Consider the following 24593-nt stretch of genomic DNA (forward strand, 5'->3'; position numbering starts at 1 on the left):
TTTTACTAAGTTAGGTTTTATTTCAACTGATAAGATAGCATAGTATTATGTGGAAATAGTAATCACGGTCTTGTAATCAGTGCGTTGAGGCGTGATGTCTCATTTGCATTGGGGCATTTTATTACATACAATCCACACATGCAGACATAATTATTAATGTATTGCATACTAATGGGGAATGAACATTCAACACTCATTGGTAAATTATTGCACTCTGTGCTACACTTGTACATGATACAAAAAACATCATTTCACTTCCATTTCTTTATTGAATAAACTCACACATCACACTGTGCTTAAATTGCCAAATAAGTCCATGTACACAGCGCAGTCCTATGCAAACAGAAGATCCATCTGAAACAATGAACCATTATGTTAACAAAACCATACCCACATCACATAAGGAAATTGTCTGACATAAATGTAGTAGAAGTACATACACCACTTACACTATTGTATTAATGAAAACAAAAAAGAAAATTTATTTACATCCACACGTGTGTGTGTGTGTGGTCATAATATTATAGTGTATGGCAACCCACACTGGAAATTCAGCACTGCATAAGCAACATGCTATAACCCACAAACAATTAGAAGTGCTTATGCAGCAAATCATTCAACTGGGAAACACAAAGAAAAGAAATGAAAAAAACAACACTTCACAAATGTATTACTTCTGAAACTTTTTGTGCAAAAAATCTTATTATGTCTACCTTTCTTTGGGGAGGAAACAACAGAATCAAGAAATCAGTAGTCTGTAAACCCTATGGGCTTAAAAATGTGTGACATTTACTCCTTTCTATAACAATGAAACCTAGAGGGTTAAAAAGAATCGAGCAAGACAACACCTCAGCAAAGATTCTCCTGACTATTCATTCCATACTTAAAAACATAACAAACATTTTGGCCAAGTATGCAAATAGTATTATGCAGAGTTCAAATCTCTTTTGGGAAGATGTGGCTAAGCAATATTAAAAAATATTTAATGTTTTTCAAAAACTAACATTTGATGTCGTGCAATGAAAAAGCAATGATGAAATATTAGACTTCCTATGCTTGGTTCGTTAAGAACTGACAAGTAATAATATTTCTTATACTATATTTGTGACAGATTAGATCATAAATAGAATACTTGCCTTCCAGCACATAGTGCAACCACTAACACAATGAGAGCTGATCCCGGCACTGCGACTTCCTCAAGGACATGACAGCCATATAGATATCAGCTTGCCCAACTGGTGATTCATCACTAGCCGCACTATTCCTGGCGTCTTTTCAAAAGATCGCCCTTCTGAAAGTCTCACGACCCTTACTATGTCGCCATCCCTGTGACTGACAACCTATGCTCATCATGCATGTGAAATGTCCACAATGATGGAGCAGAAGATAAAGCCACCCATAAAGTGGCAGTGGCATCTTATAGATGGAGAAACCATGTCCATCTCTGCTGCAGGAAGAGTGCCTTGCTTCAGCTTCAAAGCAGAAACAGCAGTTCCTTTCCACCTTTGGAAGGAACCCTAGGCTGTCTCTATCTTCAAAGACAGCAGGACAGCCCTTGAAGTACTTGACAGATCCTTGTTCTGTCATCCTAGTCTCAGAGTCTCTACAGTCAGCAACAGCAAAAACTGTTATTCAGTGGATCTTGGTAGATGTTTTCGTTACAGGCAATGAGTTTTGTACTGGACTTTGGTATTGTTAAAGAAGTGGGAAGTCTATCATAGTAATGTTTTCATAGAATTATTCACAGTTGTGTGCATTTTTATGGCATTTAGTTGGGTTTTTTATTAATAGTAAATTAAATTATTATAAATAGTATATCTGTTTCTTCAAAATGTGTATACTTAAAAATTTGTGTTAACCACAAGGAGAGTGTATCACCAGACACTGGGAAGCACCAGGAAGAAGAATCATTCAAAGAAAGTGGCAGAAGACACAGCACAAGTGATGTACCTCAAAGGGAGCATCACCACCAAAAAGAGGACCTCCACCTGGTCTTCGCATTTTCTCTCCTGTGGACAGTGATGACCTGGAAGTCGAAACAGTCCTTAGTGATGGTAAACTAGGTTATAGATTTTGTTATCAAACAGACATTATTGACAATCACCTGCATAGATCACAACATTGACCCAGCATAGATTAACATTAAATGTTAACATTAAATAATCACAACAGGAAGCCTGCATGGATTAGCATCTAACAATTTACAACATTGATACACAATACATTGCCATCTAATAATTATGACAAATCCAGCATAGATTAGTATCAAATAATCACAGCATTGATGCAAAAGAGATTACCATCAAAGAATCACAACATTGATCCAGTATAGATTAGCATCTAATAATCACAACATCAATCGAGTCTAAATAGATATGTATTCTTTATTGACTGGCTTAAAACATGACTAAATATACATGTATATTTTATTGATGGGCTTAAAACTGTCTAAATCTATATATATGCATACTTTATTGACTGGCTTGTCAAAATAATAAAGCTATTATTTGGACATAAATAAAGCTATTGATTTTGGACATCACTAGGCTGTCTACTTTCCTTGAGGGGTTTGATTATTACTCAGTAAAGGCCCACAGCTCCACCTGTTACTAAGTGCCACCTTGGAGCTGTCATTTCTGCAAAACAATACATTTTCTGCATTCCATGTGCAATGTATTTATATGCAAGAGCATACTATGCACAATAAATAAAAGATAACAAAAGAATAAATGTTGTTACATTTATAAAATAAAGGTTATTCAGTAAAATCATCTTTAGCCTTAATAATGACCTTGATGCAGTTTCCGAAGTAACTTTATGACTGAATCAGGTGGTTCTCATTCATGCTTGCATAATGTGGGTGACAGCAGCCTTCAGCAAGTCATTGATACTATTGGGCTAGGGTTGGTTTACCTTTCAACACTGTTCAAGACTAAGTAGTCCACAGGATTCAGAACTGGAACACTAGGAGGCCACATGTTAGGGGTCACATGATCATAAGTATTCTACACCAGTCACTCCTGGGCTACATGGGTTGTGTGGGAACAAGTAGTCTTACTACAATGTGTACAGCCTCCTCATAGCCTTAAAGCCATCAGGGAAGAAGTGGGATGACAGTCATTGCTCATGACTCCCATGACTATCAAATATGATTGGAACTTGGGGTGCATATCTGTAAGGACGACTGGAACTTGGGCAGACATAACTGTGGGTCTTGGTTGAAATTATTTTAATCATAGGAAAAACAAGACCTGGCCAGGCTCCTTGGGGTACTTGAGCTTATTCAGTAACTGCACTCTCAGGATCACATGGTTCTATTGAATTAAGACTGGATTGTCAGATTGGAAGTTGCCATGCTGAGGCTAGAAAAAGAGATAGATGGTTAAGTTTGGGCATTTATGGCTCATTGAAGTTGTTTTCTTAAACACCTGTGCACCCTGTATAATGGCATGTGCTTGTGTTGTTGTGCATAGATGGAGACATAATTTGTTACTTGAGAGTTCATTTTTTACAGTTGTAATTTTTGATGTTGTTTTACCTCACTTTCCTGTTCTTTGGGTTTGGTTTTGTTCAGGACGTGGTCACGCACATTACATGGGCTTTGTCTAGATCTCGTTCCACTGATCATTTGATGTGACCTCCAAAATCAACCAGTCACCTTTTTCGGTAAGAAACTTCATGCTATGTGCATGTCTATATAGTAACCAAAGACTTCATCAAAGGCTGTCTTTAGGACACAGCTTAAGTCTGACTTCTCAGCTTCTTTCTCAGGAGACTTATATTATATAAGGCCAGTTGTCAGGTTAGGTTAGGTTCTCAAAATTTTTTGCTGGTGAGAAAACAATTTTCTTAACTTATTCAGTATTTTCTATACTTAACACCACCTTCTTGTTAATTTGTATAATATAAAACACAGGTACTGTACTATATGTTCACCTTATTATACAGCTTGTTAACTTGTATCAGTAAGACATAGCAACTGAATGTACCTTATTCACTTGTGTTAGTTATTTATTGTACCTTGTTTATTTGCATTAGGACTGACTATACCTTGTCAACTTTTATTAGTCAGATACAGACTGGTTGTATCTTTTTTTTAATTTTGTATTGCAGCGCTTGCTATTCTAGCCTTTGACTGTTAACTTTTATTATTTGTAAACAGACTGGTTATATCTTCTTTTTAGTTTTATATTGTAGTGCTTGTTATTGCAGCCTTCCACCGTCATGACAAACCTGAGCAGGGGTAATGTCCAGACCACCACTCCATCCATATATCCAAGTAAGGCTGCTGCTTGTATCTTACACAGGGCTTCTGCTAAGGCTAAATTCATTGGGTCCCAGGGACCCTTCTTCAGATTTTAAGGGGTCCCTGTTCTTCGCCCAAATTGGAAGAGGACCCCATTGACGAAAATTGAAGGGGTCCTCGAACTTTTAATGCGTACTGTACGCAATTTTTGCGTAAGCAGAAGCCCTGTTACATTCAAACCTCAGTATTTGAAGCTGCAGTAACAAATTGCTGTTAGAAAAAAAATCAAGGTTTAAATATCCATCCCATTACTGGAACCACTAGATCCCACTATAAGAGAATGGTAAACAAATTGCATCTACAGAATAAAATTTTGAATAAATATGATGTTCAAGCAGATCGAAAGTCACCACAAAGGCATCATCTGCATCGCTTGCCTAAACAAAATCATGGCATTTTCCTGAATAACCAAACTTTCTTCTATTTGGTAATTAATCATAAACTAATTGCTTATTATTGTCTTTCGCTTCATGCTGGTATTGTTCATAGGTGCTGAAGTCTTAGTGAGTAAATATATATTAGAGAAAGAGGGTCTGCATGTGTCAGGTATGCTGGAACAAAGTAGGAATAATTCCCATAAAAATAATGAAATATGGCTCTTGTTATCAGTATGTTTGTTACCAAAACAGTTTCTGGAACAAGGTACATTCTGGTATTGAGTTTCAACTGTTATATATATATTCAAGACTTGGGAGAGGGGCAGGCTGCCAGCACAAACTGTACAGTGCTTGTCACCATGACGAGGTGGGGGGTGCAGGCTTTCACCTTAACTGAACAGTGTTGTCACCAAGACAAGATGATTATAGTCTGTGGGTTGAGATGTTGCTTTGTGGCATCTCACAGATTGTCTTCACACAGCTTCACTGCTGGCAGTATAAAACAACAACCGATTTTCTCTGCATTACATCATTATGGCTGATTTTATCTGCCCAAGGACCATGTTTAGTGGGATTCCTCTCAGCACAACAGATGAGAATTTCAGAGGGCGTGACTGTCAAGGTGTTTCTACTGCAAGCAAAGATAGCAGCAAAGTATTTTATGGTCTTGTTTTACCTCCTTTCAAAAAGAATAGGAACAGCGACATGATGAGAAGTGTGGGAATGTCACACATTTATGTAACTGGACACTATCTTCAATGGGAGAATGCTGGATATATTGAAATTGTTCTTACACCAGTTTACCAGTTGAATCATTTTGTATACCTGCTCAAAAGTGATTGGGGATTGCCCTGAGTCACCTTCAGACACTGTCTAACAGGCATACACTTCTGAAAGTTTCTGCAATTCTACATGACAGGCATATCCTGTCAAAAGAGTTTCATCAGCTTCCATTCATTCTGTGCACCATCCTGCAGAACCATTAAGTTGAGGCTGTCCTTCATTGTTTTGGCCATGTGAATAAAGATAGATCATATACAAGCCTCAATCATGATTGTTTGGTGTAGCAGATGTGAATGTGTTATGGTATTGATGGTTTTTAGTGTTTTGTTTTGATGGGATATTGCGACAAAGGGCATATCTTGATAAAACACAAACAGAAGAAGCTATTAATAGAAGTGTTGTACATAAATACTGCATCAGTTTACTTGATTTCTGCAAGCCTGTAAGTTTATGCAAGGAGACCACTTAAATGTTTTCAGAACGTAGATTACAATTCAGCTCTCACACACCGCTGAGAAGATTGGCAGTACCATATGAGATCAACTACCCCCTTTCATATAGTAGACAGCAGCAAGGTCAATCTCCATGTACCACTTGTCAGTGCTGACTGAAACCAACAGAAGCATATTATTTAAAATGTACAAAATTTTTCAACCTGCAACTTCTGCAAAAAAAAAACAACCCAAAAAACAAAGGCCATAGTAGAGTGCAAACTGTTGGTTCTAAAATCAGGTTGAGAGGTAGACTAGCAGACTTAGCAGAATGACATTTATGCAGCAAAACAAATCTGAAAAATTTTTGGATTGGAACTAAGAGGTTGTAGAAGGGAAGATCTTCTTGTTCCTATTCACCCCAGTGGAGCATAGAGCTGGGCATCCCTTTCCAGTTGGTACCATGTCATGCAAGCTGCCTCTGCCTCACTGTGGACTGATCTCCTGCATATCTCTCTGTCAGTTCAGTTAGGCCTTTCGCCCTTCCTGGTGCATAGGCCATCGACTACAGTCCTCCAACGCCTCCTGTCCTTGATGACAGTCTCACTCATTTAAAGGTGTACTTTTCATCATGTTTAGTTTATTTTCAGCTCTAACAATCCACCAGATGGCGGCACAAGGGGAGGTAGTCATACTGCAACAAGAATTACATGATGGTAAGATTTACAAAACATTGGATACATTTAGATCGGGTTATTAAGGTGTGGGATGGAGTGGGGGTGTAGTAGGAAATCAAAGAGGAAAGACATTTGATAGAACCACAAGTTCATCAAATTCACATCAAATTCAGTTTTGTGCAATGGTGTCACCTGCACTCTACAGTGCCTTTCAGACGAGGAATATAAATAAAATCAAAACACAGACAACAATTTAAAATTTAAAAATATAATATAATTTAAAATCAAAAGAGAAACACAACAAAACAATTCTAATATCCACCCCACAGTTCGAACACACGTTTCTTCCTAAGTTCCAAAAGTATTCAATCTTCTTGCCGACAGTACAGTTCCTCACAAAGTCTCACTTGAAACAGTACAATGTTTTCGCTTCTAGCATACACCATATATCCACGTGAAAAGTACACAAAGTTTCCACTTCTTGAAGTTATATCCAACTCAGCGCTGGTCAGGAACCCCAGGCGGATACGAAGAATAGGAACAAACAGAAAACACAAAAGAAATCCAAAAGAAAACCTGGAGAGAAAAAACAAAACCATTCTTTAGATAAATGCAGATTCAAACATATTCATAAAATATACACAAATATATCACACTCATCCAATACAGAAATACACATTCACTAAAAAATCAACAAAGATTCACACTCACCTCAACAGGTTCAATGTTAACAAAATACAAACAAATCTGGTAACTTCAAGTCGGTTCAGGACTTGTAAAATACAATACAAATCTGTTCAGGATTTGTACTCAGGTCTACAACAACACCCAGTCCGTCAAGACTGGTTACAAAAACCATCCATCCGGACGCACTGACAGAGCGACTGTTCCTTCTCCCGCCCGTCAAGGAAAAACCCCAATCACCTACACACATCCAAAACACTACCACACTCTTTCCTTTGTTCGAACTAAGAACAAAACAATCTTTCTTTTGTTCTATCAACAAAACAACCTATCAACACAAACTTAACACGCCTCAGGCTGTTGACACTAACAGCCCCAGTGATAGCTGTCTTTACCACCTCACCCAGACAATTACTTTTCCTAATTAAAAAAAAACACATTTTAAAAAAATACATCGCAGGAGGTTTGTGACAAATGGTGTCTGTGGAGTCTCCTAGGCTTCATTCTTTTACAGATGCCTAACAGTGGTAATAAAAGTATTTTAAGTGGTTGTGATTTTTCTGTTTATAGAAATGTTCTAACTGCCCATATATTGATGTGTATAGGCTTTGTTGCTGAAGGTTATGGATATACAAATGTTCTGCCAGTATATAGAGCAGTTTAGATTATTATATCGAAAGCTGTGTGACTGAAGCTAATGGCAAGCATTTTTGACAGGAATGACAGCTCCAGGAGGTAACTTTTTTTAAAACAGCTTTAAAATCAACTTGTTTCTACAGGAATTGACATCAACAGTGTTGACGAAAATGTCTCACGGCTCTGCACTGGGCCTGTGCCAATGGTCATGCTGGCCACCGTTGAATTTCTGGTGAAGAACGGTGCAGACATTTCTTTAGGAGGAAATCAGGGCGAAACACCGTTACTGCTGGCTTCATGCTATGGTTTCTGTGAAATTGTCAAGTTTCTCTTGACCATGGGAATTGATGTCAACTATGCAGATGAGGTGTTGTTTGCATGCTGCATTCAATTTTTTCTTTCACACATTTTTGGCTGAGAAATTTCTTTTGCATATTTTCTAAAACAGTCATTTCATTGTCTTCTATGATGTTTTTTATCAACTGAGCTAAGAGCTGAAGACAGTCACTTGACTAACTCAGATGGGGTGTGTTAAGAGGCCGCTTTAAAAAACCACCAAACCTTTTGGGCTGTGCTGACCACCTTGTTGGTCCTGATAGCAGTGTTAGGCTGTGCTGACCACTTTGTTGGGATGTACTGACAACTCTCAGACTGTACTGACCACTGGGTCAGGCTGTAATGACTGCAGTGACTACAGAGAAACACACGAGTGATGCAGAGACAACCTATGCACAAACAAGAGAGTGGTGTAGACTGACAACAAACAGCAGATAGAACTTACCATGTGAAATTCATAATAAGTGAATTAACTGTAGGCCATCTAGATCTTTTCTTGATGTGAAACAAGTAGTGATATTAAGTCCCTGCAAACAAAAAGTGGAGCATAGGGCCGCAACCACACCCCGCCATCGGACCCGGTTCTGGGCATCCCTTTCCAGTTGGGACGAGAAGATGGGTCGGTGAGCTTGCTTCCCGAGGGCTTTTGCCAGCACACATCATAAGCCCTTTCAAAGAGGGATCTTCCTGTCCAAGCTCTAGTTGTGCAGTTAATGTGTTTGCGTTTTCTGTGGCTTTTTTTCATTTTACAGGGTGGGGTTGCTAGCCCCATGACCAACCCTCCTTTATCCGGGCTTGGGAGTGGCAGGTTACCCGGGTGGTTTCCAGGCGGAGTTATTATACATGTATAGTTTAATATTTTGATGTTTTATACCCATCAAATGCATATCTTACAGTAAACCAGTAAAATGACATCTTTTAATAAATACCAATGTTTCATTAACTTGGATTTATATTGGAAAATACATGGGTCAATGTTCCTCTAACATTGTGTGTCCATCATAGAGTGGAGGCACAGCCCTTATTTATGCAGCCTACAACAACCATGCAGCCTGTATTACATCTTTGCTAGAGTTTGGGGCAGACCTTACAGCAACTAATGAGGATCAGCTTACGGCCTTTGATCTCTCTGTAGCCCAAGGCAACAGGGCAGGTAAGTTGTACTGTCAGATTATGGAGGTTGAGTTCCAGCCTTACCTCCAAGGATTAAGGCAAGCATTACTTTTCTTGTAGCGTAAGAAATTTCCTATTTACTGGACTTCTAATCAGGAGATTATCTTGATGTCTTCCTATATGTAGTGCATAAAGGAACATAAAGATGGACAACAATGATGAGGCATAAAAGACAGTGAAGACATAGAGGTAACATTAATGACAAAGAGTTAGAAAGTAATAAAGGGACATCAAAAGGACAGACCAGTCAAGAGAAAGAAGAGTGAGAACAGGATAGTTGCAGTAAACTGTGTTTATAACTAGTGCTTAGGTATGAGATGCGTTTTTAATTCTTATATCAAAGACTCAACTGTGAGCAAATGCTAGACATAAAAAAGAATGAGTTCCACTACTTTCAGGACCAGAGTTAACAAGATGGGGACTGTATGTTATTGTTTGAGGCAATATAACTATCAAGCTGGTGATTGTGTGTTATTGTTTTCGTTCATGCGCTAGTCAAACAAAGCCCAAAGTTATCTAGTTGGGATATAGGGGAAGAAAAGCTAGAGAAATAGGCAGAAACATGCTTTGAAAGAAATGAAAGCAGAATGCCAACAATTTGTACTGACTGCCAGCAGGAACAGGCAGTTGCAACTGAATGCAAAAACAAAAAGGGCAGTTTGCTGGCACTTGTTGAGTCTTCTTAGCTGCTGACAAGATACAAAAAGCTCAAAGTAAAAATGTTCGCGTTGTCTTTGGTAAGTGCATAGGTAACCATTATACACTAGGGCGATGCGTCATTCAATGAATTGTAACAGATCAACATGCACATTGGGGTTTTGTACTATTGGCTATGCTGTAATGAGACATGAACGGCGAGAACACAAACTCCACCAACTTACCTCTCCAGTTTTTCGAGGTGGTATTATGCCATGTGCTTTCTGTGCAAGCGATGGAGTCTCCTGCATTTTAACATGTTCGCAGCACTGACAGCCTGCAAGCAGATGGGCGAAAAACTGGAGAGATTTCAAAAACAGTTTCTCCACTTGCGATGCCACATGGGCAAACTTGGAGTAAAAGAAGAGCCCAGCAAGGCGCCTACGATGATCTGATGCGGGACTGAGTGCTGAGGATTCAGACTATTACAGCAACTTTGTGAGAATGGATCCGCAGCAATTTCAGATGCTACTTGCAAGTATAGAGCCGTACATCGCAAAGCAGACTACAAATATGCGCAATCTCACCTGGCGAAAAGCTTTGGTTTTATTTTACGCATTTCCCTTGAAAATGTGTTTTGGAGGCTGGCTACCTTTGCTTGGATATGGGCAACTACAACATATAGTAGTACAATCTTATTAAATAAATAACCAGCTGCCCAAATTAATGTTGTGCGTCTCATTTGTGATTACTGTTGAATACACGGCTCTGCATTTGATGTGTTGAATGTTGTGCTTTATGATGTACCTTTAATTTTTTTATGAAAACAATTAGATAAATTTAGTTTTCCAGTCATGTCAAAATCTGTTTATATTCAGCAGATTGTAATTTCAGTAGCTGATTTTAATTTTTTTAATAACAACAACCAAAAACAATAATAGTCACATTGTGCGCACACGGTCCATATCAGCTGATTATTTATTATAATTCCTTGCATTGACACTCATTTCACAATAAACAGTTACAGAACTAGCATGCCAAGGAAAAACTTGGAGTTAAATGATACAGCGATCATCGTTTAAAATAAGAGCATACCTGTGCACTCGATCCCTGTAGTTGACGAGAAAAACATTTGTATGAAAACCCAAAGACTCATTTTCAACTGTCTGTTGCGATATTGTGTTCTCCGAGGCTCCCACAATTCCTGATGGCTTTGAAATAGTTCAGTTAAATAGCGGGTATTTTCATTATTTAAATTTCTAAGCAAGCCTGTGGCTTTGGTGGCAATTTTAAAAAACCTTCCTCCAAAATAGCACAAACACAAGGAAGTACGGTTTGCGGAGTATGGCACATGGCAAACGCAAAAACCAAAATGTTAGTAAATCCTATTAAGATATTTAAGAAATTAGTGTTTTATGCAATGTGTAAAATTATCCAGCGTCAAAAACACTATTATCAAAAGTAGCAAAATATTTATGATGCAGTAATATATGCTCTATACTAAACTCAACAAATGTGATTGTAAAACCACTACATTAGTACACAAACAAGTATTAAAGTTAAATTAACAATTGTTCAATGAAGGATGTTGATCTGTGACATTCATTTTCTACCTTCATGTGTTGCAACAGCACAACAGGCTATTGAGCGTTTTATGCTGAGTACAATAGAAGGACCTGCTCCACAGTGAACAAGACTTCCAGCATATGATGGGCCACACAACATGTGATCCTGTCTACAACACATGGTTACATGATCAAGACTACAATGCTCAGGTCTGCCTGCATATGAGCTCCATCATATGATGCGCTGGCCATCATTTCCACAGTAAACAAGTGATCCGCAGTATATAAAACTCCTGATAACTAAGAGTACAGGCCAAGTACTACACACTGCTTGCAGAGTAACCCAACTGGCAGTCAATATGTCAAGGTCGAAACAGTGGTCCACAAAAAAAACTATTCTGTATTCACTGCATCAAGAGAGGGACGAGATTTTTTTGCAGTGTTAGAGGGTTAATTTGTAGTCAGATCTAGTGAGAAGGCAGACATCCACATGCCGGTTGTTGCCTAAAATCGATGCGATTCTAGTGATAGAGCATTAAAAATTAATACAAAACAGAACTGCAAAGAATAGCTATCAGTAGGGCCAGTTAAGTGCAAGTGGTTCACCATGTATAAAGCACAGCATGTGGAAAGCTTCAGCACCTACACCTTTTGCTCCAAGAAGGCTGGGGACTTCACGTTGGAGGGCATTGTCCTTGAACTCCGACTGGCATATTGACACACAGCCGACAGTATGTGTCATATGCTCTGCTCTATAGAGTAACAGTTTCAACTGAATGTAAAAATAACTAAAGAGGGGTAAAAAGTGCAGAAAGATGATAATAGTGATGCAGTAAATATCTGTAAACAATTTCTTTAGCAATGTCATGAATGTTTATTGCATTGTAAGAGAATACATAGAAATGTACAGATGTGTCAGAGCTATAGTCTTTTCTTCCTTTCTGAAAAATACTCAGCATCTCTAACCCATTTCGATAGAGCTGGCACAAAATTCATAGACCAATCTACATGGTAAAGGACTAGGTAGAAATATCTTGTTGCTGCTATGGGTAAATGCCTCCAGATTTGCTGCTTGTTGTCTTACATATAACTGATCACTGTCAGCATGCCATTGAGAGCAAGTTTCCACTGCAATAAACTAAAACTATTAGGAAGCACAGTTGTGTCGAGCATTGTCAGATCTGTTAAATGCACAATGAGGAGAGCATTGTGAGATCCATGCACTGTTGAAATGTAAAGTGAAATGCTAGCTGAAGGGAGAGAATCCTCTGAATGCATTTTAAGACCGAAAGGAAGAAATCATCGGTAAAATTAACATAAGTCATAGTCATAAGTAGTTTATTCAAGGGGCCATTGTCCTTTTTGGAGGGGGAGCAACAACAAAATAATACAAAACTTAACATGTAAAATTAACATGTAACTGTGTGCACATGTAATCTTTGCATTTGTGTGCTTGTGTCAATACAGTACTATTCATGTTAGCATGTAAAACACCCACCACCACCACCTCCTGAAAAAAGTTTAGCTTTAAGGGTTACCATTCAGGTTTGACCGTTTGTCAACTGTTTACTTTGAGTTTGTACATTGTCACATTGGCTTTTTTTTTAAAAATCACCATTCACTCACCTTTTACACATATGCCCAGGCACTTTTATTTTAATGAAACAGAATGGCAGATCTAGATGTACTTTATTAAGTTTGCAAAATCCTGATATATATCCCTCTTAGTTTGTGTGAGGAAAGTATATTCAGACAATGGTATTCAGTTATAATTCAGACAAGTAGCTTCCCCTATAAATTTAAAAAAAAAATCAAATAGCAAAATGTTGCAGCACGTTTTTACATTTTATACACAATGTCTTTGCGTGTAAAGTTTTTGTTTTGGGGGGGGGGGGGGGGGGCATGTCTAATTCCTTATGCTGAAAATTTTGCAAGTCTACTATAGGTCTGTCCATTATGCAAGCCAGTAATTTGGTAATTCAGTCTTTACAATTTACAAATCAACATTCTTACACGTATGCACTTATACACAGCATTAGCAGGGTCTGAACTCTCACTTTTCACATTGTATTACTATAATGTAGCCTGACTGCATTTCACAAGTAATTGGTTTAAATACAGGGTGTCCAAAAAGTCTCACCCGATTTTATAAGATAAACAAACATATGCTTTCAATGAATTTTATTGAACGATTAATGAGAACTACAAGCACAATGATAACTATGAATGAACCAAAGATGCAACAATGATAAAAATTAATACTAACGGAATGATTCAAATTGTTCTCCGTTATGTTCGATCCAAGAAACCAATCGTGATGCAACACTACGACAAACCTTTTGGCACAGTTCCACATCAATTGTGCCATATTTTTCGGCAATAACTCGGTGAATGTCAGAAAAATCTACATTCATTATCAATATAAAATCAGGCGAAACTTTTTGGACACCCTGTATTTAAAACTGCCTCAGTAATCGATGATTTTTTTTATTATTTCTATGATTAAATCTTATTTTGGAAACCGTATTTTTCTCCTATTGATAATAAAATCATGAAATAGTTTTTAAAAAGTAGCCATTTTTAAAATGGACTGTTAAAGATGGGATTTCCAATATTTTTCTTAGTAGGCTGCTCTGCCCACCCCTGTGCTAGAGGCAACATTCAATGTTGTTTGCCTGCTGCATGCAATGATTGCTCACAGCATGCATATCACATGACTCCATCATGAAAACAATCCATTTTCCCAAATCTAGGTGAAAACTGCCTTATTATCAAGATATAGGCCTACAAACATCAGAAAGGGGTAAAGAACATGGATGTCAGGATGGTGAAAGCATTGTGAACCTCGGGCAATGGGAGAACTGGGAACGTAAATTAATTCATAACATGTCATGATTTTTACCTTTCCTTGCAGTTTGATGTTTGTAGCCACAAGATAGAGGAACCAAATAAAGATCCTGTTGGAACATCTCTTCTTCATCAAAACATCACTTTTCTTGAATCTGACTTTGCAAAGGCTGTTTAGTTTTGCACCTAGTAATATTGACTCCAGTAACTTTCTTCTGAAGCTGAGTGGATGTCATGTTCTGTAACTATGCATATCTCTGTAGCGGGAGCTTGTTTAGGTCAGCGGGTACCGCTAACAGCACTTGGTCCCTCCACCCCTTCCCACCCCACGCATGGTCGCAGGAGACGGACAGCAACAGCAGGTGACATAGTGCCCAAGCTGTCCTACACAAATATTTGTTTGTTTGTTTATTGGTGTTTTATGCCATGCCAGCAACTAAGGCTATATCATGGCAATAAAAAAGTTTTTATGTTTAAAAGTTTCAGGGTAAATTTTCTCCAGTTATTTAACTTAAAATCAGACCACGGTAATAAGTTAACTAGATGTTAAAGAAACAGATATGGTGTAAAATGGGTGGTGGAGCCCAAAAAGGCCGCCAACAAAACAGAAATTACATAAGATATATTAGACTTAGATTTGGTGTAAAAGTCCTATTCTTTTTAAAAAACCAAAAATAGCTGCCGATGGGATGGACCTAAATAAAACATACAATGAATCCACTGTATAAAATTTTTGACGAATGGTCTGAAGCCCGGACAGTTCATGAGAAAGTGTACTACGTCAAGATGTCCCCCACACCAGGGGCAACCTGGTGGTTGTTCCCCTCGCAAGAGGTATCCTTGCGTGGCATATGTGTGTCCTGTCTTTAGTCTTGTTAGGACTACCTCCTCCCGCCTTGTGGTATGGCACAAAGGTGGGCGGTCAGAAAGACAGGGAAGAGTGGCGAATAATTTATTCTGACAGAGGGTGTTCCAGAGGTTTTGCCATAAAGTCAGTATGTAGGTTGTAAGTAAAGTTTTACAGTCAGATGAAATAAGGAACTGTATTTTACCAGGGGACTGACATGCAGCCTTAGCAGCCTGGTCTGCTCGACATTGCCTGGAATGCCAGAATGGCCAGGGCCCAGATAAAGACAATGTCCTTGTTTCGTTCGATAAGTGCTGCATGAATTTTATGAATCTTGACCACAAGGGGTGATCAGATTCATTTGAAATAAGAGCTTGGAGAGCAGAAAGAGAGTCTGAGATTATCAGAAAGTTGTGCTCCGAAGAGCGTGAGCATGCTGCAAGGCAAGTATGATAGCATAAAGTTCTGCTGTAAAGATAGAACTTTCGTCTGCCAATCGGACTGAAGCAGCCCGTTGTGGTTGGCAGGATGGAACTGCAGCCGCAGCGACTGGGCCACCACTTGGGATTTTGGAGCCATCTGTATAGATTGAACAGAATTGAGGATAATCAGAAATAAGTTACGAAAGTGTTGAAGATAGATGGGGGTCACTAGTGTCCCTTTTTTGAAAGTTGTAAGATCAAAGCGAATCTCAGGAACAGGGAGAATCCAAGGAGGAGTTGTTTGTAGAGGTAAAGGCTCTACCTGCTTGATATCTACTCCGGCAGCTTGAAGATGAGGTGCTACTCGGAGTGAAAGAGGCTTTTGCTCCTTGGTACGAATGGCATACAGGGCAGCACACTGAGGTCTGAAGACAGCACGATACGCAGGATTCCCAGGATGGGATTTTAAGCGACAGGCATACGATAGCATGAGTTTCAAACGACGGAGAGAAAGTGGAGGCTCACCAGCTTCTGCGTACAAACTTTGTACAGGAGTGGTGCGAAAGGCACCCAGACAGATGCGGAGCCCTTGATGATGAATTGGATCAAGAGTTTTAAGGTAGGACTCTCGAGCAGAGCCATAGATAATGGATCCGTAGTCTAGCTTTGAGCGGATCAGGGCACGGTAGAGACGTAGCAGAACCGTGCGATCCGCTCCCCAGCTGACATGGCCAACTACTCTAAGAATGTCCAAGGCTTTGATATGAGGTAGAAAAGACAGTTTACGGTCAAAGATGACCCCAAGAAATTTAACCTCTTGGACCACCTTGAGTATCGTGCCTTTGACAGTGATAGAAGGGTTTGGAAACATACCTCTCAGTTTGCAAAAGTGGATGCATACTGACTTCGTAGGAGAGAAATTGAAGCCGTTTTCTGTCACCCACTTTTGTACTGCATTTACGCACAGCTGAAGCCGGCGTTCGAGGCATGGAAGGGAGCGGCCTCGTATGCAGATAGCAAAGTCATCTACATACAAAGAGGCCTCTAAACCTGGACAGACTGATTTCAAGATTGAGTCGATTTTGATGTTGAAAAGAGTTGGAGAAAGAATGCTGCCCTGAGGGACGCCCATTTCCTGTTCTGAGGATCAGACAGTATAGACCTACTCTGACTTGAAAATGGCGGTTTGAAAGAAAATTCTCAATGAAGAGTGGCATACGACCCCGGAAGCCCAGGGCATGGAGGTCTAACAGAATACCCCGCTTCCAGGTAGTGTCGTATGCCTTCTCTAAATCAAAAAACACCCCTAGAACATGTTCTTTGCCGACAAAGCGTCCCTGACAAAGGTTTCAAAACGGACCAAATGGTCCAGGGTGCTGCGGCGTTTTCTGAAGCCACACTGCAGGTTGGAGAGGAGACTCTGAGATTCGAGGTACCAGGTAAGGCGAGCATTTACCATGCGTTCTAGAGTTTTACATAAACAACTAGTGAGAGCGATAGGGCGGTAAGAATTTGGATCAGAGGTATCCTTACCAGGTTTTGGAATGGGTATAACTACTGCCTCTCTCCACGAGGGGGGAAAACAGCCGGATACCCAAATAAAGTTGAAGATATCTAGAAGGAGAAGGAGAGAAGACTGTGGGAGATGTTTTAGTATCTGATAGGAAATATTGTCAGGACCCGGTGCAGAATCCTTGCACTTTTGAAGGGCCTGTTGTAGTTCGGAAAGAGAAAAGGTAGGTTGTACTTTTCGGAGTTGTCTGAAGAAAAGTCACAACCCGATGATTCTTGGACAGATTTTACGCGTTGAAAATCTGAAGAGTAGTGTGAAGAGGAAGAATTATGAGCAAAGGTGGATGCTAAAGAATTTGCGACATCCTGTACCTCTGTGAGAATAGAGTCTCCAACCGCAGATGGCCTATTGACTCAGCCTGAAATCTTCCCTTTATCTTCCTTATGGCCGCCCACACCGCTTGAGAAGTGGTACGGGAGGATAATGAGGACACAAATCTCTGCCACGCAAGTTTCCTTGACTGTTTAAAAATATAACGGGTATGAGCTCGGGTACGTTTAAAATTTATTACATTTTCAGGAGTGGGTTGACGAAAGGCAAGACGCTGGGCTTTTTTCCGCGCGCGCTGAGCTACCCTACACTCCTCTGAAAACCAAGGCACCCTTGGTCGGTTATTTCGGTGCCTTAGTACCGGAATCGTTTCTGATGCAATTTTATTTAAACTTGTAGTGAAAACTTTAGCAGGGTGTAACGTCGGGTCTTTTCTAATGTTTTCAATCTCAAAATTAAAAAACGGGTTTCTGGTAAGGTGGGTGGAGCAGAGGGTCTGAAATTCAAGCCAGTCTGCCTTAGTTAAATTCCACCCGCCTTTGTGAAGGTTATCGTCCCGCTCCAGACCATTTGTAAAATGTAAAACAAGGGGAAAATGATCGCTGCCGCACAGGTCATCATGTACAGCCCAGTTAAAATCTAATAAAAGTGCTGGGCTGACCACTGACAAATCAATTGCTGACTCTGTGCTGTTGTGTGGACGGCAAAAGGTGTTTGAACCGTCATTCAGTATACAGAGATCATTTTCCATAAAAATGATCCCAACAACTCTCCTCTGGTGTCAGTCGAGGCCCCGCCCCACATGGGGTGGTGTCCATTAAAGTCACCCAAAGAAGGACGGGAGTAGGAAGTTGGGTTAAAGACTCTCAAGGTCCTGTCGGGATATCCGAGCTGATGGAGGTAGATAAAGACTGCATATAGTGATAGTTTTGCCCAGAGAAACTCGGGCAGCAACAGCTTGAAGATTAGTATTTAGTGGAACCTGGCTATATAAAAGGTTTGAACGAATAAAAAGAGCAGTCCCTCCTGAAGGTACGTCATTTGGTGAGTCTTGACGTAGAACTCGATAGCCTTTGAGGGAAAAAGAGTTTGTTTGAAGAAGATGAGTCTCTTGCAGAGCTATTACATCAAGAGAAAAGCGAGATGTTAGGCATCTGAGTTCTTCAAAGTTTGCTCGGATTCCTCGACAGTTCCATTGAAGGATTATAGACATGTGTTATCTGTGAGAAAGGGACGTAGATCGCCCCAAAGTAACTGAAGGAGAAGATCCAGGAGAGGGCAGGGGACGGCGGGAAGGAGAAGGCGACATTAAGCGTCGCTCATCCATATCCATCCCCTGCTCGCCAAGAGGAGTGAAGCGATTAAGAACTGGTATAGGTGCTGCTGTGGTGGTCCCGGGTGTAGTGGATTTTTCAGGTGATTTTTGTTTTGTTTTGGTATTCTTGTCTGTCTGTGGTGTGATATTCTTGTTTTTTGGTTGTTTTGAATTGCGCGTTTGCTGTCTGACGGTGTTTCTGGTTGGTGAGGTGGAAGGCTTTGACTGTGATGCTTGTGTAGCTTGTGATGCTTGAGTTTTCTGTGTTGACTGGGCGCCACCACAGCTTGTAGGAGGAGGAGGAGGAGGAGGCAGCATAGATTGAGTTATAGTAACAGGGCCTTCTGAGGAGACCCAAGTCATGTCAGTCTGTATGGACACAGAGGTGGAAGGTCGCTTTATGACTGCTGCTGAATAAGATATGGAATTCGAAGTAGAAGGTGTTCCTGAGGAGCCACCCACTACGCGACGGCGGGCTTCAGCGTACGAGACGCCAGATTCCGCACGTACGCGCTGAATGGCTGCCTCTTCCTTCCACTTCAGGCAGTCTTTAGATGATGCGACGTGTGCTCCATCACAGTTTGCACATTTTGCGCTTGAAGAGCAATCAGCTGCCGCATGGCCGGTACCGCCGCAGCGAAAGCAGCGGGCCTGGGACCTGCAGAAGCTCGCCCCATGACCATAACGCTGGCAGTTGAAACAGCGCAAGGGAGATGGAATGAAGATTGAAACTTTTACCCGTAAGTACCCGACCTCAATGAAGTCGGGTATTTTGGGTAGACAGAAGGTTAGAAATAAGGTGTTTGTGGGAATAGATTTCCCGTCCCTCTTTAGTGTGACTCGTTGTACTGCTGAGACCCCCTGAGATGCCAATTCTGACCTGATGTCAGTCTCAGTCATCCCAGCAAGGTCCGGGCAACGAATGACCCCTTTCGAGGAGTTGAGGGATCGATGTGATGTAACTTTTATGGGGCGATCGACGAACTGTTTACCGTCCCATCGGCGAAGGGCTTCAGAAGCTTTTTGATTTGCGCACTGAACAAGGAATTGTCCAGAGCGCAAACGTTTTATAGTAGAAAAATTGTTGGAAATGTTTTTAAAACCTTTAGCTATGGCAAAAGGTGATAGAGACGAGAGAGGTCGGTCCTGCTCTGCGCCTTCTACCACCAAAAAACGGGGCCAGGCCCCCTCAATACTTTCTCTCACTTCCTCTTCACTATCAGAGGAATCATCTTCACGTATGCGTTTCCCCAGGTTAGATAATTTTTTGGCCATGATAAAAGGATTAACGTTTCGTTCCTTGTGCTCCCCACCCACCACGGAGTCCAACTAGGGGATGCGACCGAGCGGTACCACTAGGGTATTTCCAGCAGGGTCACACCAGGGCTACACAAGGAATATACTCTGGCCTTCCAGAAGCAAGACCAGATTGACCCCGGCCGCAGCCTTCTAGCAAAGCTAGGGCAATTCACGACCAGCCGCTTGATTGGTGTGGGCCACACCAACCCCCCGTCTAGGGGAAGTCCGGGCCAAAGAGGTGTGTTGGTATGATGGGCCGCAGCCCATCAGGGACCTCAACCTCCAGGATCCCATCCTCCCCCGACACGGGTCGCCCTGCACGGCAAACGCAGGGGACCTAAAGAAGGCCGCAGACAGGAAATGATGTTCGAAGAAAGATGTAATGGGAGAAGGAAAAACAGAAGAAGACCGGTGAAGTCAGAAGAAAGGAAGGGTAAAACTGTAGTATATGAGGGAGATGTTTACTTTGAAAAAGAGTAGAGATGAAAGGGCCAATGAAGCAAGAAAAAGAAAAGCCTGAGGAAAAGGGGTGGGCCAGCTTTGTCACCCAGCCAGAGAAAGGCTGGGTGTTCGCCCCCGGCACTAGAAGCCGGGCCCTTGGGGGCGTCCTGCACAAATAGCAGGTGACGTAGTGCCCAAGCTGTCCTGCACAAATAGCGGGTGACGTAGTGCCCAAGCTGTCCGGTACAAGTAGTCCATGGTGTAGTTGTGATACAGCAGCAGAGAGAGAACACATGAGAAGGTCCGGCGGAGTTGATGCACCGAAGACAAGACACTGAGAGAAAGTAAAGCAGGGTCTTTTGTAGACTCCAAGGTCGGCTGAGTTCGGGTGCGTAATGGATAAGGATAGGTAAAACAAAGAACACAACACGAGGTAAAAGACTAGACAACGCACTCGACTAACGAAAGCTAGAATTTTTAGTGGAAAATTCTCATTGGGAATTTCCGTCCTCTTCCCTGGAACAACAAAGAGGAACGGACTGATTTGGCGCTAAGCTAAGGTATAGAGTGTTAGCGAGGGGTCGGTCAGTCCGGCTACATCTCTTATTTTTTTTTTTTTTGCTTAGCTGTTCCTTACGTTACAGAGAACTACATCAAGCTTTGTGCAGTAATTAATTCACTGAGGTGGTACTGTACTAAATCAGCAAATAGTGACAACATAAACCATGGGAGACTAAGCTGCAGTTTACCTATTGCTATTACTCTGACAGAGTGATGACAAAGCTTTTCACAACTTCTGTAGGTAATACATCTTTTAATCACCATGCCATTCACACCAAACATTTCATTCACAAAAATTCACAAGGCTTCATGTGCCACAATCTTAAATGCATGACAAGATTGTGGCAACAAGTCAAAGGCATTGTGTGTCAAACTGGTCGTTAAGAAAATATCTGCAGCCCTGTCCTCATGTACATTTACCCCACTGGAAAGCGGCTCGCGTCACTCAACCATTCCCTCTAAGTAAAAGCACCCTGAGTACGCGAGCAGTACCATTTTGCCACAAGGTGCTTTGGTCCCACTGGAAAGCAGCTTGCGTCACTAAGCACCCTCTTTCCCCATCACAGGAAGCTATGTGCTAGGTTTCAGTAGACTAGGTAGGTTAGAATACAGTAGTTGCATGTTTAAATAAATCTATGTCTTTGAACTTATTTACCCGTGTGTGTCAGTCTGAACGAATGCTATCGTGTCATAGGTATGTCCTTGTCATGTGAATGAGGTAAACATGTACTACTGACCAAAAAAGATTTGTGTTGTCTGAGATTGTGACACAGCAGAGAATACACATGGGGTTGAAGGATGCACTGAAGAAAACACTTTTGTCTGGGAAAAGGCAGGGTCTATTGTGGATTCCAAGGCAGGCTGAGTGCGGGTGTGTAGTAAATGGGAAAAAAAAACACAACAGAAGGCATAGATTAGACAACGCACCAGACGAATGAGAGCCAGAAATTTTAGCAGAAAATTCTCCTCGGGAACTTCCGTCCCATTCCCTGGAACACCAAAGAGGAAGGGACTGATTTGGCGCTAGGGGCCGCAGTGTTAGCCTGAGCGAGGAACATCTTCAGTCCGGCTACAGTAGCAAGTGAGGAGAGGGGAACACACAAGATGCAATGTGGTGTTACAAATATTCAGAAACATTCTTACATAAAACATCAATGCTGCAAATAGGGCAGTTACGATGAAATGTACAATGCTGGGTCATTAGTATAGCAAAAAATATGACTTAACATTGTGCTGCCTGCAGCAACAGTCTGATCTGCAAAGGAGTTCACATTCTCAGGTAAAAGAAAAAACAACTTAATATCTCTACATAGCTGTTCTGTTTATTTTCTTTAGTCATTAAAAGCTAGACATGGTTACTGTAGGTAAAACTACTGATGGACATTGAAAGTTGTTATATTGCAGCTGATATATATACACCTGGTGCAAAAATGCATACAACCCACAAAATGATTGCCATCTTTCCAAGGCTGCATGAGATATTAAAGTCCAAATAGTGACCAAGCAGATCACATTCATGAGCACCTGTTCTTGACTTTGACATCCACTCTTGAAACAAGGTCTCCTCCCAGAACTCGGATATCATCTGCTATGGCTTCAAGGTTGAGTGTCAATGCAATGTCTGAAGACTCAGAAATTGCAGGCTTTCTGGCAGTCATATTAGGCACCTAGAGAAAAGCGACCACAGAAAACTGACATCTTAAGGAAGAATCACACTGCATGTTTCTGAACCAAAAATGATGGTCATCTAAGTGTAAGACATCAGAAAGGAATGCCACTGTCAACAAGGGCATTAACCCTGACACTTCCATTACAAAGTATTGCATATCTGCCTTCATTTATAACAGCCATGGAGCTTGAAATTCTAACTAAAGATGATTTTATTTGTTTTCCAACCAGACTGACTAGGCTGCTCGCCAGTACCTTGAATTCTTTCTCCTCCATTACTCCCGGTTTCCAGAGAATACCAATGACATCTCCCCCAAACTGATCATGAAATATCAGTCCCATCTCTCCATATGCAGACTGAAAAAATAAAGCCATGCAGTCTTTAAAACAAAAATACCACCAAACACTTTCAATAGTTGGATTACTGGGGATGAAAGCTGTAGAGACTGAAAAAGTGGCAAATTAACTGGTGCTGAGACAACTTGGACATGTTCCCTTATGTTTTCAAGATAAGCATTTCTAGAACATCAAAATTGAACCCCTTTTTTAACAGTCCATTCCAAAACCTGGCAAGGATCTTTTTGATCCAACCTCTTACCATCCTATTGCCCTCACTGGTTATTTATGCACAACTCTAGTTGCAATGCCACTGGGACACTTTAGTCCAAAGCAACCCTTCCCTGTCTTTCTGACCGCCTACCTTCGTGCCGCCCTGCGTGGCGGGAAGAGGTGGTCCTTACTAGACTAAGGTTAGGACACACCTATGCCATGCAAGGACATCTCTTATGAGGTGTACTACCACCAGTTTGTCCATAGTGTAAAGGTGTTTTTAATATGTTACATGTTTTGATTGTTTGTCCTGAGCTCTGAGTATCTGTTTCAATCATCACTTTACTTGCCTTATATCTGCTTGGCCTTTCTTATTTTATCCTGATTTTTTCTTTCTTTCTTTCTTTTTGTTTTGTTTCGGTTTTTTTTGTAATTTGAATTCACTGATAATTCCCACTCCTGACAATTCTAGACCTAGAGATTCACTCAGCTCATTAATTAAAACCTTTCTACTGTCTACTTTCTACTGTCCCTTCAGTTCAAAAATAAGAAAGAGATGTCTTCATCAAAATCTTCAGCTACTATAAAAGCTTGAATCACCCACCTTAAGCTCTTCTATCAAGAGGGATGCAGGATCAAAGTCCAGCATAGGCATGGTATCAGCATCTTGTTGCCTCTTGGACAGATATCTGTACTTCTGTTTCAGTGCTGAGATATTTTTCTCAGAATCAATAGCTTGATAATGGCGAGGCAAAAGCTCTTGACTCAAGTGTACAACAACATCATACCCTTCCAGTGGCGGCCGAAATATTACCTGGTGAACAAGACTTAGGTGAACATTCAAGCTTCTGAAACTGCTAGTCCTAGTGCCAGTGACAAAGGCAAAGTTTTCTCTACTTAGTGAAACTTGTCATGGAACTGACATAACAAAACTACTAAAATCTGACAACATTCAATGGCTCCATACAGCAGTCTTAACAACATTCAATGGCTCCATACAGCAGTCTTAACAACATGGTCATAGGCTCCTACCTTCCAGTCTGCCTGGCATTTTACCATCTGGTCCTGCAGTGTGGCCAGAGATGCTTGTGCTACCAAATGCAGACGATTGCTGATGACAGCAAGGGGAACTGGCCAGGCCTTTTCTGTAAAATTCTCCACTGAGAAACATGCAATGCCAAGTAAGATATAGCTGTA

At 40.9% G+C, this 24593-nt stretch overlaps 2 protein-coding genes and 1 long non-coding RNA gene across 4 annotated transcripts in view; 2 read left to right on the forward strand and 1 right to left on the reverse strand.

Annotated features, from left to right (window-relative positions):
* The first annotated feature begins 3844 nt into the window (after positions 1 to 3844).
* LOC112554726 lies at positions 3845 to 8091 on the forward strand. Its single transcript, XR_003097300.1, has 3 exons — positions 3845 to 4279; positions 6548 to 6613; positions 8038 to 8091. It is a non-coding gene; the product is annotated as an uncharacterized LOC112554726 (long non-coding RNA).
* Positions 8092 to 8096: 5 nt separating this feature from the next.
* LOC112553604 (ankyrin repeat family A protein 2-like) lies at positions 8097 to 14574 on the forward strand. Its single transcript, XM_025220945.1, has 3 exons — positions 8097 to 8261; positions 9236 to 9383; positions 11671 to 14574. Exons 1-3 carry the CDS (start codon positions 8097 to 8099, stop codon positions 11727 to 11729), a joined length of 372 nt encoding a protein of 123 aa, XP_025076730.1. The 3' UTR covers positions 11730 to 14574.
* Positions 14575 to 21412: 6838 nt separating this feature from the next.
* Positions 21413 to 24593, reverse strand: part of LOC112554724 (nucleolar protein 6-like) — a 35725-nt gene continuing 32544 nt past the window's right edge. For both annotated transcript variants that reach the window (XM_025222705.1, XM_025222706.1), the window contains exons 20-23: positions 24429 to 24556; positions 24001 to 24210; positions 23103 to 23204; positions 21413 to 22846 (exon numbers count right to left, since the gene is read on the reverse strand). In XM_025222705.1, coding sequence (XP_025078490.1) covers positions 22694 to 22846; positions 23103 to 23204; positions 24001 to 24210; positions 24429 to 24556 — 593 coding nt within the window. In that variant the 3' untranslated portion in view covers positions 21413 to 22693. The remainder of the gene's footprint in view (positions 22847 to 23102; positions 23205 to 24000; positions 24211 to 24428; positions 24557 to 24593) is intronic.

Source organism: Pomacea canaliculata, linkage group LG13, assembly GCF_003073045.1.
Source record: "Pomacea canaliculata isolate SZHN2017 linkage group LG13, ASM307304v1, whole genome shotgun sequence".
Taxonomy (NCBI): Eukaryota; Metazoa; Mollusca; class Gastropoda; order Architaenioglossa; family Ampullariidae; genus Pomacea; species Pomacea canaliculata.